General features: G+C 31.8%; 1 protein-coding gene across 1 annotated transcript; it reads right to left on the bottom strand.

The window, feature by feature from the left end:
- Nucleotides 1-5431: 5431 nt before the first annotated feature.
- LOC133203519 (uncharacterized) lies at nt 5432-7829 on the bottom strand. The gene is made up of 2 exons (XM_061339293.1): nt 7755-7829; nt 5432-6363 (listed from the first exon to the last, which is right to left on the bottom strand). Exons 1-2 carry the CDS (start codon nt 7827-7829, stop codon nt 5476-5478), a joined length of 963 nt encoding a protein of 320 aa, XP_061195277.1. The 3' UTR covers nt 5432-5475.
- Nucleotides 7830-20733: the final 12904 nt, after the last annotated feature.

The raw sequence follows: 20733 nt of genomic DNA, 5'->3' as shown, positions 1-20733 counted from the left end.
GTGGTAGAGGTTGACTCGTCAGGTAGTGCCAAAAACTGCCTCACCTCTTTACAGGCAGCTGTACTTTGAACAGATCCTGATGCTTGCAGCCTTCAGAAGCCTTCCTGACAAAGTGTAGATTCAAATTTATTCAAATCATGGCACAGAGGGTAGGGTGGGGCTAGTGTAGGGGGATCAAAGTTTAACATAGGAATGTTATATTGAGAAGAGTTTTTTAAAAATCTTTTCAAGAAAGGTAAAGCTATGATAAGTCATTCATATTATTAAATATTGAATGATCCTTTTGTAAATAGTGGTCCCTGGGGGAGGGGGGGGGGGGTCAAAATCTTACAAAAACGAACATAAGAAGACCTGATTGGCATTTTCATATATTATTCTCTATTGGAGAAACTTTGGATATCCATTTCACACAAAGATAAGTATGACCAGACAATGTATAATTTTTTTAACCGAAAACATTTTGGCAAGTTCATGGCCACATTTATGTAAGATCTGATTTTAATTTTTGAAGATTCATGAGGACATGAACTACGACGTTGCATGTCGGCATATTCCATGAAGTGCGTTAACGCTTTCTCATGAATATGCCAGTGTGAAGCGTTGTTGTCCATATACCTCATGAATTTTCAAAAAATGAATTCATTTCTTATATTTACATTATTTTTCTGTTGCGTTGCCACAAATTACGCCATTTAACTTTCATTTTTATGCCCCTTCATGAATATGGCCGGGGCCTATAGTGTTTGTCATGTCCATCTTCCGTCCTTCTGTCTGTCTTTTATAATTTAATATGGTATTATGACATAACAAGGAAGATACTGTATTCATGCTCATCCATGGTAGTTCATGAGAAAATGAACGGTCTTCTAATTTGCAAAGAATCTCAAGGAAATATATTTGGAAATGTAAATATACAAAATTATGTAGGAACTTTAAATATACATACCACTACATGTTGTATGATACAGCAATTGAAGTAGCATAATTAATACACAATTCTCATGCAGTAAGCAACTTAATAATTTATTTTTTATTTTGCAGATGACACAGTCTCCAGAACGATGGGTTGCACTGGAACAGAGAATTGTTTAAAAAAATTGAAGCTTCAAATAAAGAAGATCGAAAAGAGCCACAATTATTGCAATGAAGAGAAACACAGGATATAAATTTAATACCATTAGAAAAAATAATTGTCTATCTTAAGCGAGAATCTCAAGTGAAATGAAATGAAATTAATCACAAAATCATCCAAAGAATATGTGCATAAAAATTTTTCGCATGAATATCGTGCGAATTTTAAATCGTATGAAATTCATATGAAAATTATGTCAAAATCACATAAAGTTTTCGCATAAATTTCATGTGATTCGTTTTTCGTCTCTTTTTCATGCGAAGAATTTACACGAAATTCATGCGAATTTCATATAAAATTTATGCGAGTCACTTTTGCCTGTGTAGAGCACAAGCTTGCCTATCTGAGATTTTTATACATAAAATGCATCTGCTACTAGTGCGTCAAATATATAAAGAACTATATATGGTTTGGGCCATTTTTATGGTGGCATATTTCTGCCCCTTGTGTGCAAGTTATTTTTCTATTAAATATGTCGACATGCAAGATAAATATGTTGACATGCAAGATAGTTATGTCAACATGCAACATAAATATGTTGACATGCAAGAAAATTGCATTCAAATAAGAATTATAAAAGATCTTTAAAAAATCTCAAATATAGCCCACATGTGACATCCAACATGCAAGATGCTACTTATTTATGTCAACATGCAAGTTATTTATGTTAACATGCGAGATAAATATGTTGGCATGCAAGTTATTTATGTCAACATGCAACTTAGATATGTTAACATGCTACTTATTTATGTCAACATGCAACTTATTTATGTCAACATGCAACTTAGTTATGTCGACATGCAACTTATTTATGTCAACATGCAACTTAGTTATGTTGGCATGCGAGATAAATATGTTGACATGCAACTTAGTTATGTTGACATGCAACATATTTAAGTCAACATGTAATTTAGTTATGATAACATGCTACTTATTTATGTTGACATGGGAGATAAATATGTTGACATGCAACTTATTTATGTCAACATGCAACTGAGTTATGTTAACATGCTATGCGGGTTAAGCAGGGCTCATGATCATTGTTAATAGTTAAAGTGACTGCAACCTAGCAGTCTACAATGGCCCATATAGCTTAAACAGTTAAGCTACATTTTTTATGATTTTCAATTACTTTATTATGTTGCTTTAGTTTGGTGCCGATACACGGTTTTTGTACCATTTACACATGCATTGTGAAAATACTTGCGTGTATCTGAACAACTCTGAAGTTTTAATATGCATGGTTGTTATTTTCTGAATTTTGTTATACCCTCTTCACTCCACATGCTTACGTATACATTGTGCTCCCGAGAGGACTTATTTTTAGACAACTTGTGTACATTATCTTAATCACCATGGTTTATATATCATTTTCAATGTGCATTTTGTTTGATTGTTTACCTCAAAATATATTAGCATCCGGTAGTTGATTTTTTTTTTATCAAGACACTTGAAGATCATTTTCAATAGCATCCAAATTTGCCACATTTCTCTAAAACATTACCTTTTTCAGTTTTATTCAAATTGAATATTATTAATAAATTCATTTTTCCCCATATATGATATCTAAATTAAAACCTGGTGAGTTCAATGTAAAGCGGGTATTAAAAAACAACTTGCTTTATCAAAGAAAAATAACAGGGTGTTTTAATGTACCAACTGACTCATCTGCGTTACATTTGCTAATTTCAAATTGAAAAGAAATATTTGGAACTTTATTAAGACTCTTAACGCAAGTTTTTTGATATTTTATTTAAGTGATCTGGTATGTTTTATTGTCATCGATTTTAATCCCCCCCCCCCCCCATATTGCCACGTTTTTTTTATTTAGTTGCAATAGTTCAATTAGAGAATTGTACATAAAAAAAAAAAAAAAAAAAAAAAAAAAAAACCACAAAAGTTGAAGTTTTTTTTTCTTTTTCTTTTTTTTTTCTTTTCTTTTTTTTTGTATTTCATTTCAGTTAGTCTTGTGATTTATCAAAGTTCAGCAACATTTATTTTTTTTTTAAGAAATCTTAACAACCCGTGTTCGGTTTTTTTAAAATCAGTTATGCTTCCAAACCGTAAAAATGTTGTCGACCGCATTGAAGCAGTAGCGGATATATATATATATATATATATATATATATATATATATATATATATATATATATATATATATATAATTTTGAAATAGTAAATATCCAAAAAATCACAAATCCATGTAAGTGCCCGAAGACCCAGGAATGGCGACAAAGTTTTCAGTGAATATGATCGATTTGTGATTTCATTTGGGATATATACTTTTTTAAATATGCTCGATTTTCAAAATGATAAGATTTTGAATTAAACGATTAAATTTAAATGCAAAAGAAATTATGTGATACACAACTATGAACATTTGTGCGTGCGTGCAGATTCGTTACTACCCAGGACATGTGCAATGAGGCACGGTCCTGGGTTTTTTTTTCTGTCGGTAAAATTGAAGTTGTTCAACCAGATATTGCAGTTTAAATTATTTTCTATAATATGAGGTGGACAACAAAGTATAAATTGCATTTCCTTTGATAAAATGTCCTGGCGATTCAGAAACGTGACCATTGACAATAAAACGTTTTAAGGGCCTCTCTCTGCGGCGACCTATAGGAATTAGTGTGTCCATCTGTCCGCCCGAGATCTCTTTTAAAGGGTGTGCATTGACCTTGAACTATGAACTATGTTTCAAGGTCTAAGGTTAAGGTCATAGCAGAATTGTATATGAAAAATCATTGTCCGGAGCACATCTTTTCTCCCCTTGGTCCAGTCTGGTTCATACTTCCACAGAGTGTCTGTGGTCAAAGGATGTGCAGTGACCTTGAATAATATTTTTCACTTGCTTAATCTTGTTCAGAACCAAAAATAAATGGCTTTTGGTAAGGGGTAATGAGACTGAAATAAAAGTTTTATGCCAACTGGACAATGTCTAAGTTATAGGTCAAGGTCAAAGCAAATTCTCTGAAATGTTTTTCATCCTATTTTCCATTATTTGAGTGGGGCCCTATGTGATGGTAGACATCTCAATGATTCATGAATTCAGTGAAGTTCTACATGAAACAGTTTAAGAATAAAAGGTATGAAGTGCAGTTAACTAATTCAATATTTTAAACAATAAAAATGGTAATATAAAATGTGACCAAAATCGTAACAATGTCCTTTTTAATGTCAAGTAGGTATGTTCTGAATGAGGGAGAATAGATCTAGAGCTTTATTATTTACAGGTGCATTATTTATGACAACTTCATTAAAAAGGAACAATTCTTTTTAATTTTTTACCTTGAATTAAAAGTTTGACCTAGTTATCTAAAAAAAAAAAGCTGACCAAATGCATTCTTTATTCCATAGGAAAAAACGCTTTTGTACTCTTACTTCAACACTCAACAGTACTCATAACAATTTTTTGAATTTTTATGATTTTTGACCTTGACGGTTAAAGCAGATTTCAAAAAAAGAATTACTAATATTATGTACTATTAATAGATATACTTTACCAGAAATACACATTTACAATTAAATACACAAAACCTCGCAAAGATACAATTTCTCATTCCTTTATCAAACAATATTCGGAACATAAAGAAAAATGTACCTCCTTAGAACAACAAGAGTCAAGTAAATGTATGTAAATTAAAAGTTTGACCTAGTTATCTAAAAAAAAATGCTGACCAAATGCATTCTTTATTCCATAGGAAAATACGCTTTTGTACTCTTACTTCAACACTCAACAGTACTCATAACAATTTTTTGAATTCATTATGATTTTTTACCTTGACGGTTAAAGCAGATTTCAAAAAAAGAATTACTAATATTATGTACTATTAATAGATATACTTTACTAGAAATACACATTTGCAATTAAATACACAAAACCTCGCAAAGATACAATTTCTCATTCCTTTATCAAACAATATTCGGAACATATAGAAAAATGTACCTCCTTAGAACAACAAGAGTCAAGTAAATGTATGTAAATTAAAAGTTTGACCTAGTTATCTAAAAAAAAAATGCTGACCAAATGCATTCTTTATTCCACAGGAAAATACGCTTTTGTACTCTTACTTCAACACTCAACAGTACTCATAACAATTTTTTGAATTCATTATGATTTTTGACCTTGACGGTTAAAGCAGATTTCAAAAAAAGAATTACTAATATTATGTACTATTAATAGATATACTTTACTAGAAATACACATTTGCAATTATATACACAAAACCTCGCAAAGATACAATTTCTCATTCCTTTATCAAACAATATTCGGGACATAAAGAAAAATGTACCTCCTTAAAACAACAAGAGTCAAGTAAATGTATGTAGATACATGTAATTTATAAGCGATCTACATAGTCTGTTATTCGGATAAAGAGTTCTGTTGCTTCTTCTACAGTGTTTGGTGGGTAATTCAAACCGTTTTCCATTCTTATTTGAGTACCAATAACTTCAAATTCCATTGAAACACCATTCGCAGGAGGGTAGGCACAATATTCTTGTTCTATGCCATTTAGATTATCAGGTACAGGCATTTTGAAATCTCTTGTTTGGTAAATTTCGGGATGAAAATACATAACATCTGGTTTTCCAGACGGACAATCTGCATTGCGGTTTCTTCTAATTGTGTGTTCATTCCAATGCTGAATAACTCTGTTCAATTCTCTGGTGATAATTGGTAAGAAACAATACCTAGCACACTCCAGGTGGACTATGTCGGAGGTGTCAAAAACACCTAAATTATCCATATCCTTAAAGTAATTTATCCAAAAATTGCCACACATTTCTCGTAAACACCGCCAAAATCTCTCTATTCTTGTATTTCTATAGGACGATCCATACCTAAAACTTGATAGTCCTTGCAAGGGATCCTGGTGATTCCATCGCAAAGCGTATTGCAAATCTCGAATTATGGAGTTCTCAGTACCCCTGTCTGCGTATACGACTACAGGAACCCCGTTTATTTCTTTGATATAATCTATATAAAATCTGGATATATACTCAAGGTTTTTGTTAGAATTGCAAGCTCTGAGCCAGAGAATACGTCTTGAAAAGCCATCTACACAGCCATGAATGGAAATTCCGAATGGTTTTAACTTGTCCCAGCCATCTAGATGAACACAAAAATTAGGCCCTTCGTTAATGTACCTTCTACGCTGAAGACGACGTTGTCTACGCCTTATTACACCTTCTGCGTCCAAAACAGTTACAGTACCCACATCGTTATTCTTTACAATTCTATCGTGTCCTATCGTGCGTTTATCCTATCGTATCGTGCGTGTATCCTGTCGTATCGTGCGTGTATCCTATCGTATCGTGTTTTCCGTTTATCAGGTTTTGCGTTTTCTGTCATGTTTTCCGTTTATCAGGTTTTGCGTTTATCGTGAAGATCGTTTATCAGGTTCTATCGTGTATCGTGTTTTGCGTTTATCGTGTGTATTCGGAAACCCTCGCTTTTTATCTTTACCTTGAGAAGAAACGCCCGAGATATCACGAGTTCATTTTTCGTTTTGTTATTTTATTTACGATTTATTTAATTGTTGAACAGAGAGAGAGAGAAATCAATAACTGATCAGATTCTCTTGTATATAAATTTAAGAAAATAAATAAATAAATTACTTAATAAATACAAAAATAAATAATAAAAAAAAAACGTCAAGTACCCGCCGTGACCAAGCAGAGAGCGTAAATCGGAAGTAAAATCCTATTTAGCACATGAAATAATCGGTCAACTAGTCATTCGTTTTTTTTTGTTGGTTTTTTTTTTTTTTTTTTTTTTTAATTCAAATTGTCGATTTGTAATAAATATTTTTGTCAAAAATAGTACTTCTTTAATTTCTTTAAACAGTAAGAGTCACAAAAGGTAGACCTTTATTAACTTTCTTTTGATAATTATAGAAACATAACACAGTAGGTATGTGTGCAAAAATAAATAAATTGAAAAAATATCAGCATCTATACATGGCCTATCTTTTTTATCAATAATGGAATTAATAAATAACAAGTTATTCATTTTTCTGAAACACTAGTAGAAGCACATTTTTATTAATATTTAAAAAGCATCGTCTGGTAACATACATGTAGTTATATTTTTTTGCCTCTAATCTAAATGTATGCACAATCAATTATTTAAAGGATTGTTTCCAAATGATTCATAACAACATAAAGGCATATACAATGTAATACATGATCTTGATAACATTTACAAATTTTGTCTGTAGGTGCAAGTATGTAGTTCCTATTTATTTTTTTTCTATTTATTTGTTTCTCTGATGTGTCTAACTAAAAAATAAATTACAATTTATAATGCATGAGCATGCTCTATTCAATTCATCATAATTATGATAAATATATATTATAATGTAGATGTTTAACCATTTTACTTAATACTGTCTTTAGAAAATGTAAAAAAAAAAAAAATCAGTATACGTCTTACCTATTTCGGCGTGGAAATGAACTGAGTATATACTGTAACTGACAGACGGAAGCGCTCCCGTACCAAGAGAACTGACACCTATATGAACCTGTCTAATCAGTACATGGTCTCCCTGTCAGGTCAAGACCCATCCCCCTCCCCCTACATGACACCTTGGCCCGTGTGTATTCAACGTCAACATACCTGAACTGCTCTCTCACCTGGTGTCAAGTATTTACCTTGAACCCTACTGGGTATCAATATATTGCACAAACTCATTTTCTGGATAATGTACATAATTTGTATGAACAACACTTAAAGTTTTTATACACTGTACTAAGAAAATAAAAAAATTGTACACTTCAGTTACTAATTAAAAAACTGAATAAATGAATCAAATGAAATATAGGCGAGATTTGTCCCAACACTCCATTGATTTAATTCATTTGTATACTTTTATATAATTCTTATTGGTTTACAGTCTCAAACATGATTGATCTGATCAAATCTAAAATAAAATATTAATCGAAGAATATGGTACATAACTCTAATAGAAAAATATGAACTTTGCCTCGCATGATTTTTTTTCGCTATTAAAAGCGCCTCAAAAGATATATATAAAAATTTATATGAAATCGCCCGGTTTTGCTTCGATACACAAGACGTGTAAATGCCTTGAATTGAATTTTATTAGTGTTTATCTATTACATTTAATACTTGACTATATTCAAGAAGTCAATATATATTTTTCTTTTCTTTTTTTTTTCTTTTTCTTTTTGAATCGGATCTTTTCTTGAGTGGATAGTGCCCCCCCCTCCCCCCGCTGACTGTGCCTCAGGTGGGATTAAGACTTTCATAAATTAGAAAGATTTGTTTTATTTTGCCGATATAGTCATATATAAGATAAGTTTAGTAACAATTAATACAAAGTCTAATAGAAATGATTTACAATTATTCAGTCCGAAATTTTCTTGTCATATTGTTGAAATTTATTTTACATTATTATTAGTCCCCTACCGGTGAAACCGGAGGGGACTATAGGTTTCCTCTGAGTCTGTCCGTCCGTCTGTCCGTCCGTCTGTCTGTCTGTCTGTCTGTCCGTCTGTCTGTCTGTCTGTCCCTCTGTCTGTCTGTCAGTCTGTCCCACTTGGTTTTCCGCACTTTATTCCTAAACGCTTGCAGATATTGAGCTGATTTTTGGTATGTGAGTGTATCTTGATGAGTTACAGATCAAGTTTGCATTTCGTTCCGCTTCATTGATTTTTGATGGAATTACGGCCTTTTCAATTTTTACGGGTTTTCCGCGATTTTCTTCTAAACACTTGTAGATATTGAGCTGATTTTTGGTATGTGGCTTTACCTTGATTAGTTATAGATCAAGTTTGCATTTCGTCCAGCTTCATTAATTTTTGACGGAATTATGGCATTTTCAATTCTTAACGGGAACCAGATTACACTTGCCGGTAGGGGACTTGTATTGCTAATGCAATACTCTCAGAATGCTTGTTTATTTATGTGAATAAGCTTAGCATACACGTAGCTACATGTATGGTAGATATAAATTTTGTTAATGTGATTATTTATAACCAGCTTTTCCGCGAAAAGAATCCTGCTTTTCCGCGACAAATTATACTGCTTTCCCGCGATTATATTTTTTGCTTTTCTGCGATTTATTTTAGCACTAATCCCTTCCGTTAGTCAGGTAAAAACTCTTTCACCCTGCTACATGTATCAACCGGCCTCAGTCAATCTTTTTTTTTTTTTTTTTTTTTTTGGTCTTTACTGAGATTGTTGTCAGTATTCTTTTTGTTTCTATCTCGGCAATTTTTTGCATCGGTTGTAATTGTGGCTTTGCATATTTCATCTTTATCGGTAAGACACATCGTCATTATTCAAAACATTGACCTTTCTATACGTAAATCCATTGTTTGTAATATATTTGTTACCACGATTTGGTTCGTTATGAACAATTTCCATGGCATCTAAAACATCACCGACCAGTGTAATATGTGATTCATTCAATTTTTATCACAGTGTGGTACTACCGAGTAGAACTTTATAGGGAGATACATGATAATCCGGGTAAATATCGGCAACAGTTTGATGTAAAGTACTTACTGTGACAATTTAAAAATCGCGGAAAGGAAGTATCGAAAAAAGGAGAAAACATACAACTTATAGTAAAATTCAATCGCGGAAAAGCAGTATGGGGTAGTCGCGGAAAAGCAGACAGGTTACAAAAATAAATTCGCGGAAAAGCATGTGGGCGAGGCTCGTGTAGAAAGCATTTTCATTTCTTTAGGGGCGGGGGGGGGGTTCTAAAACGAAATGTTTTAACAAGCAAACAAATGAGGCTAAAGACATTATTGTTGATGGGCGATATTATATAAGCATTACATTTTTAGTCTATACTACACATGTTGGTACATTGTAACATTTTTAGGTACACGACTGCGTTCTCCCTTCTGGGTCCTATACAGGCCTATGACATTGGAAATACAAAAGAATGGGAATGCGATATTCTTTTCGGATACTAGATGATCTAGTGACATTTATTAATTTTGTTAATTTCGATTTCTTTCGGCCGTTATCCTTCTTCATATATACATATACAATGTATGTTCTTTGAATATGTAAATGATTAATTTTCTATGTTTACCGGATATATATTTGTGACATATACATGTATATTTATATAGGAAAGATTATATAATCACAGTCCAGTGCACAGCCTGTGTCAAAGCAATATTCCAGCAAGTAATGTGTACAAAACGTAAAAAAAAAAAATAATATAAATTAAAGCGAATTCATAACCTTTGAGGAGACAGCGTTAACTTTAGAATGTAATAATTTTTTAAAAATATTTTTTCCCTTAAACTGACAAGTAAATTATTTTCGTAAGATCTGAATTATTAAATACCGATTATTAAAATTAATGCGATTTTGGATACATCACAGACTTCTAGCAGAAGATATTGAATCCAAATATTTCATTTATTACGAAGTGTTCTTTCGGATATATACTCAATATTTGATAATAAATTTATAAGGTTTTATTTGTTAAAATACTGAATATACATGTATTTATAGCGTTTCATGAATTATTGCAAACTTCGATTGTCTACGGAATTATTGAGCCACCATCATTGAAATCTCTGTTATTAAACGACTAAAATTCAAGTTTAACGATTCGAGGGAATTTCGACATTTGAATAATTATACAAACAATCGCATAATTTCCACGATAGAGTGCAATTTATCTAAAATAATTACAGTTTGAATTTGGTGACGATCCATTATTGACAAAAATAAACATGTTTCTTGTATAAAGCATAGTTAACTCAAATATTTAATCATAATACATTTAATATACTTAAGCATTTAGATTTGCGGCTTTGTAAGTGATTAAAATCGTCATACTACAGTGTATCTAAAAGAAAACAATTCGTCTTGTCAAAATACGTTTCGCATTTTGAAACAATCCTATCAGGTTTTGCGTTTATCCTATCGTGAAGATCGTTTATCAGGTCTATCGTGTTTTGCGTTTATCGTATTTTGCGTTTATCGTGTTTTGCGTTTATCGTGTTTTGCGTTTATCCTATCGTGCGTGTATCCGGTCCTATCGTGCGTTTATCCTATCGTATCGTGCGTGTATCCTATCGTATCGTTTATCCTGTAAAGAATAACGATGCGGGTACTGTATGAGAAGAAGAAAACACATGCTGTGGCCTTCAACTCGACATATTGATATATCGACGACGCATTATCAATTAACAATAGTTACTTCCATTCATATGTCAACCCGATATATCCCAGTGAGCTTAAAAAAAGATACCACAGAGTCTGACACATCTGTTTCTTATCTGGATATTTTACTAGAAAATGACATAATTGGTAACCTAACAATGAAGCTTGTTGATAAATGTGATGACTTCAATTTTTCAATAGTCAACTTTCCTTACTTATGTAGCAATATACCCTAACCAACTGCATATGGGGATTTTGTCTCCCAGTTGATTCCAGAAAATCAACAGTCTCGTTTGATCGAGGTCATCATTTCGCAAGATTTATGGTCGATACAATGACCTTATCAGCAAATACAATCTATCATTAGGTCAAATGCTGACTGACGATTTTCACACTAATTGTTAGATCATTACTTATACGCTGATATGTCTACGGGCTTTTCCGTTTTTCCCGATCATGACAAGAAGCACACGGCCGGTGAGACCGGTCGGCAGGGGATGTTCACTCCTCCATGGCACCTGATCCCATCTCTGATGTTTTTAGAGGTCACTGTTCAACATCTTAAACTGTTTCTTTTACAAGTTCTTTAGAAAAAAATAATTTTGGTGATTACTTTCTTAAATGGATAAAAATTCTATACAATAAACTAATATTCAAAATTTATGAAATAACACTGAATTTCAAAATACTTGTGACAATGTTATCCTAAACTACATGCATTAATTATAGTATTATTCCGAATTTTTATACATATACGAAGAAAGGTTAAGTGCGCAGTTTTCGTGCAGTCATTTCTTTAATATCACCCGTCATCGAGAAATACTGATCGACTGTTGCAAAGTACTATCGCACTGAAGGCCGTGGTTTCATCATTAGGAGGGTAACAGTGTTTTTAACTTTTCTTTTTCTTTTTTTTTTTTTTTTTTTTTTTTTTTGGCTAATCAAATTCAAGTAATATACATGAAAGTATAATATTTAAAATAATTGACCTTAGGAAATAAGGTTTTGCACTACTAGACTAAAAATAAATTTTATGATTGAATGTAGCAAAACAAAATGTGTTGTTAAGTTTTGGTTAATGCCACTAATCTTAAGGAAGAACATTGAAATTCAAGACTTTAAATAAACATCGTCAAGGCCTTGTAACACAGATAGTTAAAAAAAATCGGGATTAACTGCTGCATTTTATTGTGACCATGGAAACAGCTGCTTTAGGAATTTAGTGATTATTAGAAAATTTGAAATCACAAACTTTTACTAAAATCAATAACACAAAAACTTACGACTTTTAAACTCTTTATACAACTATTCCCCACAATGAATTAAAGTCCAGGCTTTTTGACATCATAAAAATAAAAATGAAACTCGTTAATTTACTTACCTTGTCATTTGTCATTTGTAACATTATTTACTTAAACAACATTCTGATTGTACACACTAGTACTCTGAAGTTAATATTCTTCAACTAAAATGATGCTTGAGTTTGTGATTGACAATTTATATGTAGGTTTTGGAGACCAGGTTTTCCAACAATCTGTCGGAATTCCCATGGGTACCAATTGCGACCCGTTATTAGCAGATCTATTTTTGAATTCATATCAAGCAAACTTTTTTCAAACTCTTATACATGAGAAGAACGAAACACTTGCTGGGGCTTTCAACTCGATATTTACATATATCGATGACGCATTACCAATGAACAATAGTTACTCCCATTTATATGTCGACTGGATATATCCAAGTGAGCTTGAAGTAAAAGAGACTACAGAGTCTGACACATTGTTCATATTTGGATATTTTATTAGAAAAATACTTTAATATTAACCTAACAATCAAGCTTTATGATAAACGTGATGACTTCAACTTTTCAACCGTCAACTTCTCTTGCTTAAGTAGCAATGTACCCATAAAACTTGCATATGGGGTTTATATCTCTCCGTTGATTCGATACGCAAGAGCATGTTATACGTATGAATAATTTCTAAAACGATACAAGCTATTCACAAACAAGTTGATAAAACAAGGATATCAACAGTTTCGTTTAAAGTCATCATTTCGCAAGTCCTATGGTCGATACAGTGACCTTGTCAGCAAATACCATCTAACATTAATCAATTGCCCAATAGTGCAAACCAAAAAAAAAAAAAAAAAATAAAAATAAAAAAACGAAATTATTTTATAAAGAAAACGAAATTATTAAATTAAAAAAAGCCGAAATTAAAATACGGAATTTATAGATGTGCATGGTAAGGGCCTGAACACATGAATCATTCCATAAAGCGCACGTGTTATAAAGCATAACTAAGTAATTCTATAGACCTGGTTTTGTTTCGACATTAAAACAAGTGTGAGGGAAATGAAAAAATAAAATAAAATAAAATTAAAAAAAAAACAACTTAGATAAATGTCAATTCAAATTGACAAACGTAGAAAAACATTATGTGCCCACAGCCTATAATTCGCATTGATTCATAACTTTTCAATTTTGTTTACGGGAATTTGATGCTGTGTTGCATCCCCACAACGTAAAAGTTTGAGCCTGTTAGCCTTGACGTAGCGAGGATGGCCAACCTTATTAATGACATTCCAAAAGAACTCATGACTCGCTGAAAGGTCAAGACCTTGCGCCTCGTATTGCTGAATTCCCCCCGAACTAAACGTAGCGCCCTATCTGTGTACCCATAAATCTTAGGTTGTTGAAACAATAAAGAGAATGATTTAAATACTTTGTGTGATTTGTTATGCAAATGTGTGCATTGTTTGATCACAACTATCACTGACATATAAATACACATTGAGAATTTGTCATTTAAAATTTGTCAATTTGTCATTTGTCATTTGTCATTTTGAAGGAGAAACTTCAAGAGTACTGTGCAACAATATTCGAGAAGTGGTGTAAATCAGATGTGAATACTTAAAATTTCCAAGGAACTTTTGGAAAATTTGAAATCACAAGATTTTACCAAAATCAACAGCTTAAAAACTTACGACTTATCAACTTTATACACAACCATTCCCCACGATAAATTAAAGTCCAGGCTTTTTGATATCATTGACAGCTGCTTTTTCAATAAAAATGGAACTCGTAAATATACTTACCTTGTCATTGGTCATTTGCAAATTTATTTTGTTAAACAACATTCTGATTGTACACACAAGTACTCTGAAGTTGACATTAAAAAGATGCTTGAGTTTCTGATTGACAATATCTATGTGGTTTTTTGAGACCAGGTCTTCCAACAATCTATTGGAATTTCTATGGGTACCAATTGCGCCCCGTTATTAGCAGACCTTTTTTTTGTATTCATATGAAGCAGAATTTGTCCAAAATCTTGTACGTGAAAAGAAGAAAACACTTGCTGTGGCGTTTAACTCGACATTTAGATATATCGACGACGTACTGTCAATCAACAATGGCTATTTTCATTCTTATGTCGATACGATATATCCTGGTGAACTTGAGATAAAAGATACCACAGAGTCTGACACATCTGTTTCATATTTGGATATTTTACTTGAAAAAGACGTTAATGGTAATCTAACAACCAAGCTTTATGATAAATGTGATGACTTTAACTTTTCAATCGTCACCTTCCCTTACTTATGCAGCAATATACCTTCATTACCTGCATACGGGGTATATATCTCTCAGTTGATTCGATACGCAAGAGCATGCTCTACGTATGTACAATTTCTAAAACGAGGTAAATTATTGACAAATAAGTTGATGAAACAAGAATATCAGCTGTCTCGTTTAAAGTCATCATTTCGTAAGTTCTATGGTCGATACAATGACCTTGTCAGCAAATACAATTTATCATTGAGTCAAATGCTGACTGACGTTTTTCATACTAATTGTTAGGCCATTATTTACACACTGAATTGTCGACGGATTTTTCCGTTATTTCCCGATCATGACAAGGAGCACACGGCGGGTGTGACCGGTCGGCAGGGGATGCTCACTCCTCCATGGCACCTGATCCCACCTCTGATGTTTAGAGGTCCGTGTTTGCTCTGCTCCTATTTTGTATTGTATAATGGACTTTTGAGCTTGAATACTGTTCGTTATCTCCATATATTTCATTAGAATATGTGAGAACAAATAGTTAGTGCATCACTTCTAATTATGCCTTGATAAAATGACCAAGAAATTAGAAGTGTTTTGCTTAATTTTTAATAAATTAAGCAATCATTAAAATCTACTCATTGTAACAACTTTGACTTGTTTAATTTTTGCACTTGCTCTCTTTAAACATTTTTTTTATAATATCAAAGAAACCCGCAAAATCCGATCTGTAACATATCATTTTACAGCATTTTTGTACTGTGCGATAATTGAAAAATGATGTATAGCCATGGGAATTTCCTAAATGTTATGAAGTTCAGCAGTTGTAAACAACGGAATCTTGACAGACATGTATATCTTAATTATTTGTGCAATTTATTATTATAATCTCTTTGATGTTTCATGTCCAGATTCATTGTATGCTGATAATTAGACCTTCTGAGCTGAGGGTTTAAGAAAGCTAATGTTAACGTAAACTTGTCATCACTGGTCAATTCATCAGACTGGTCAAAGTTCACATCAATCATGTTAATGTAAGAACATAGATCTAAGCATATTGGATAACCAAAGGTAAAATTCCCCCATTCATGTATTGTGATTGTCTACTCCAACTGGTTATGTTATCGATACGGGAATAGCTGAGTGTCAATTTAATGCAAATAGGACACTTGTTTTATATCGAAACAAAATCAGGTCATACATGTAGAACTGAATGATTCATGGGTTCAGGCCCTTGCCATGCATATCTATAAATTCCGTGTTTTAGTTTCAGTTTTTTTTTATTTAATAATTTCGTTTTCTTTTTTTAATAATTTCGTTTTCTTTATTTAATAATTTCGTTTTTCTTTATTTAATAATTTCGTTTTTCTTTATTTAATAATTTCGTTTGTTTTTTATTTAATAATTTCGTTTTTCTTTATTTAATAATTTCGTTTTCTTTATTTAATAATTTCGTTTTCTTTATTTAATAATTTCGTTTGTTTTTTATTTAATAATTTCGTTTTCTTTATTTAATAATTTCGTTTTCTTTATTTAATAATTTCGTTTTTCTTTTTTATTTTTGGGTCTGTACTATTGGGCTTCCGTACTTACTACCTTGAACTTAATTTCCTAATCAATTTTCAACACTGGGAAAATTCCGGAAATTCCCAAGTTTGAATTCCGTTATAAAACAAAAGCAAAATTTTGAAATACACCAGCTTCCTCAGCTAAATGTAATAAATTGCCTAAATCTTATGGAAACAACTTCAAATAAATTCTCAAATCTATCACCTGTTTACCGAAAATTCAAAGAAACAACAAATTTCAACTAAGTCTAATTCCTCAGTGAAAAGTTGCTAAAATTGAACAAAACGTCTATAAAATTCCACAAATATTCCAAAAGTTCCTAAAATGTGCTGAAAATATCCCTGGCTCTTCTTAAAATAAAATTCAAAAGTCATTCTAAAGTCTAAATTCAAAAACGTCCAAACCATGCTAACTTCTTAATCTTTACCCCTTAAGCACAGTTTACAACAAGACAGTAACCACCAAAATTCAACTGAAAACAAGTCAAACTACAACAAAACATGACTTCATCTATAAAGTTATGGTTCAGGAACTACAGGATACGAATTAAAAGTCCCTGACATATTAAGTAAGTTAAAATACTACAATTTTTGCTACAGCTATGACCAGCTGATTCCTACGTAACTCAAAACATGACACAAACTGTTTCAACACATACACATCTCTTAAACTTATCAATACTAACCTATAGCTATCAATTACATGAAAAGAATAAATTATACATATTCCTGTAATGTCAAGTAAAGATACAAGCTCTTCTTAAATTTCCTACAAAAGTAACAATAATCAGGTTCAATAACTCTGTGCAAATCCTACACTGGACTGTTACAATTTAGTTATCAGAATTATTGCTCCCGACTGTGGAACGAATCTCCTAAAAAGTCATATATATTTCATTAAATGCAGTAGGCTCTATGTTTACATGAAATCCATTTGTGTACAAAAAATAAATTTTGATTCAAGAAAGGCCGAAATGCAGGATTATTATCATATTTGTAAGACATTTACTAGAATGAATAATATGATGATAATGAACTTATATCAGGGAAATAAATCCTAATGAAGTTTTACATAAAGTCAGAATTTTAACACTTTATTGAAGTTTTACTAAAGAGAACACGTAAAATTTGACATGCTATTAAAAGTTGTTCTTTTAACATTTTTGTCGTTCAAGTAGTAAGTCTTCATGTGGGCAATGATTAAAATTTTTGACTTAAATTTAGGAAGGTGCCATGATCTTGTGCCATTAATACATTTTGTATTTGCTTAAATTTTTAATTGTTCATAAATGCATATTCTAAATAAAAATAATAATCTAAAGGGATGTTATTTATCACAAGCGAATCAATTAAAATTTATCGACAAAAGTATTCGTTGTAAAGGTTAAACATTTGCCTTTGACAAATGTTGGCGTCAATAGATTTCTTGTTAAAACCTGTATGATTGCTTGTGTTGTATGTATCAAGATCAAAAATACATTTCAATAACATTTTAATAATATGTTCATAACAATATCATGCTTTAAGACATTTGAGATATTTTAGGGAAGCAGATTTTGTCAATCACCAAAACTCAAACACAATGTCCCAAGCACCAGCTATCAATGAATACTAAAAATAGATTTGGCGTGAATGTTGTCAGATATTCTTTCTTCACAATAGAATCTACCTTCCACGTGGTATAATTTACATCGTCATTTATTCGTATATAGAAAATTTGTTCAGGATAAAATCTGATCGATTCGGAGTACAATAGACAAAAGATCTCCATATTGTAACAATGTAGAGGATCCCTTCAATTCATAACATGCCCGGTGCTTCATTTCAGTAGTACATGTAATCTAACAAAGTATTTACACATAGATATCTTTATGAAATATGGAGCTCACGAACAGAATTCAAGCTCAAAGTCCATTAGACAATACAAATGCAGTCGTGAAGTTTATCCTAAAGCTTGGTTGTTAGGTTACGATTAATGTCTTTTTCCAGTTAAATAAGAAATAGATGTGTCAGTTTTAGCTTCAGTAGTATCTACATGCATTATTTCAAGCTCACTGGGATATGTCGAGTTGACGGAAGAAACTATTGTAACTATTGTAAATTGATAATACGTCGCCGATAGTTAAATGTCGAGTTGAAGACCACAGCAAGTGTTTTCTTCTTCTCATGTAGAAGTTTTTGAATAAATTTTGCTTCATTTGAATACAAAAAAAGGTCTGCTAATAAATTAAGGGGGTGTAATTGGCACCCATGGGAATTCCAACAAGTAGTTAAAAGACCTTGTCGCCAAAAACTACATAGATATTGTCAATCACAAATTCAAGCATCTTTTTAATATCAAATTCAGAGTACTTCTGTGTACAATCAGAGTGTTTTTTTAACAAAAAAGAATTTTGCAAATGACTAACGACAAGGTAAGTAAATTAAAAAGGCAGCTGTCTATGAAGTCAAGAAGCCTGGATTTGAGTTTATCGTGGGGATTGGTTGTATAATTGATTTTGTAATTTCAAATTTTCTAAAAGTTCCTTGCAGTTTTTAAGTATTCGCATCTGATTCACACCACTTCTCGAAAATAAAGTTGTACTGTATTACTAAAGATTGATATTTCAATAGATCGAAATGGTATATAATTGTATAGTGATGTAAAAAATGAGACTTTCCTCTAAATCTCTCAATATCAGTTATCATTAATTATTTCAGCTCAATAAATGTGAGATATGCATGTAATAGGGCAAAAATGAGATATTTTAAGTTTATATAGGAATTTTGTAAAATACATGTATAATAAAATTTCAAAGATAACAAAAGAATAAAATTGCAATTAAATTTCAAAAGTTTACACATATGTTGCACTAGAAATGAAATATGAAATGATTTAAATATCTGTCTTTCCTTTTTACTTGGATATGGACGGGGTTATAAGGACATTTAGACATGTAAGCAATTGTTGAGAAGTTTTTCAATATTTACCACGTGCTCCAATGTACATGCAACCCAATTTTATCCCATCCCAATAAAAGGAATTAGAAAAAAAAAAATAACCATTATATCTTATGTCTTCTTATGAAAGTATGATTTTCATGTATGGTACTAGATATTGCACTGGACATCATTTGCAATTAAGCGACTTTTAGACCTTACACCTTTATTTTTTGAAATACAGTATCCATGTAAACTGTTGAACGTTACACATTTTATTGCAGCTCAGAATAATTGTAAAACATTTTTTAAACTTGCTGAAAACTGTATTTTGTCTCTTGACGACATATATCTTTCATGGTTTTCTCTTGACCTTGTTTCCAGGTCTCTTAGTTTTGATTTGGTTTGGTTAACGGTCGAATATTTTGGTATTTTGAAGTACCAATCTTCACATCATTTGATGGCGATTGATAATAAGAGTCATCTCTGTAAGATACTGGGTCTAGGTAGTCATCATTCACATTTGCATATTTAACGTTTCCCATTCTTGACCTGGAATCTAACGTTTTCTGAAAAAGTAAATATGAGAATTTTTACGACTATAAACAATTGTATTCATACATTAAAGGTAAGATATTGTATTTAGTGCCTATAAAGTTTATTTATCCATATTTAACTTGACCAAAACATAGACGTAGGAAAAGAAAACCCTCTTAGAATCGGAAGACCTGTCTTGTTTCTGCATATCTGTCTTCAGTAGTTTCGGTGTTCAAAAGATCTCTATAAGTCCTTACAGGCAAGGAATGTCTTTGAACGCTGAAAAAGAGAGACATTCACCTGAATAGAGTTTTTAGTTAAAACATTCCAGACACAGGATAACTTGATGCACCAAGAATTTTAGAGTACAGATAAAAAAAGAAAAGAACAGAGAATTTCTCCTTTTTTCCTCGATCATTTTTACAGGCAATATGAAGCCATGCAATTTTTAATGAACCAAAAATGTAGCTTTTCAAGAGGCCATACCTTTCATACATCCTGCCTTTTTGCCTATTGTATATAAACATCAGAGCCAACCCCGTTAAAATTCCGATAACTATGCTCGAAAAACAAATTGGACCAATGTTATCTTTGTCTGAAGAGATAGAGTATGAACTTGTTTCATATACGTAGATTAATATTTTTTTTATTATAAATAATGTAAAATCTAATTACAAAAAAATGAACTTTTTTTTTCATTTTTCGCACGAAGACAGAAATTGAAATTCTCTTCCCCCATTTAATTCCTTAGCAATAATGTACTTTGATTGATGTAAATTCCTGCAGCAAATGTCTGTTTTAAAAGAGGAACAGGGCCTATGTCTCCTAGAAATTATTTTTGTTTGAG

Source organism: Saccostrea echinata, unplaced genomic scaffold (assembly GCF_033153115.1).
Source record: "Saccostrea echinata isolate AGI-Se365-2 ecotype Australia unplaced genomic scaffold, CSIRO_AGI_Sech_v1 ptg000051l, whole genome shotgun sequence".
NCBI classification, from domain to species: domain Eukaryota; kingdom Metazoa; phylum Mollusca; class Bivalvia; order Ostreida; family Ostreidae; genus Saccostrea; species Saccostrea echinata.
The sequence above is the reverse complement of the archived record's forward strand: the minus strand, read 5'-3'. Positions and strand labels throughout refer to the sequence as shown.

Bases quoted from the DNA above. Each gene is read 5' to 3' on its own strand.
- LOC133203519 (XM_061339293.1), bottom strand. From the start codon at position 7,829: ATGAGTTTGTGCAATATATTGATACCCAGTAGGGTTCAAGGTAAATAC. The intron at 6,364-7,754 runs GTATGTTGACGT...AGAATTGTAAAG, and splicing joins CAGGTGAGAGAGCAGTTCAG to AATAACGATGTGGGTACTGT.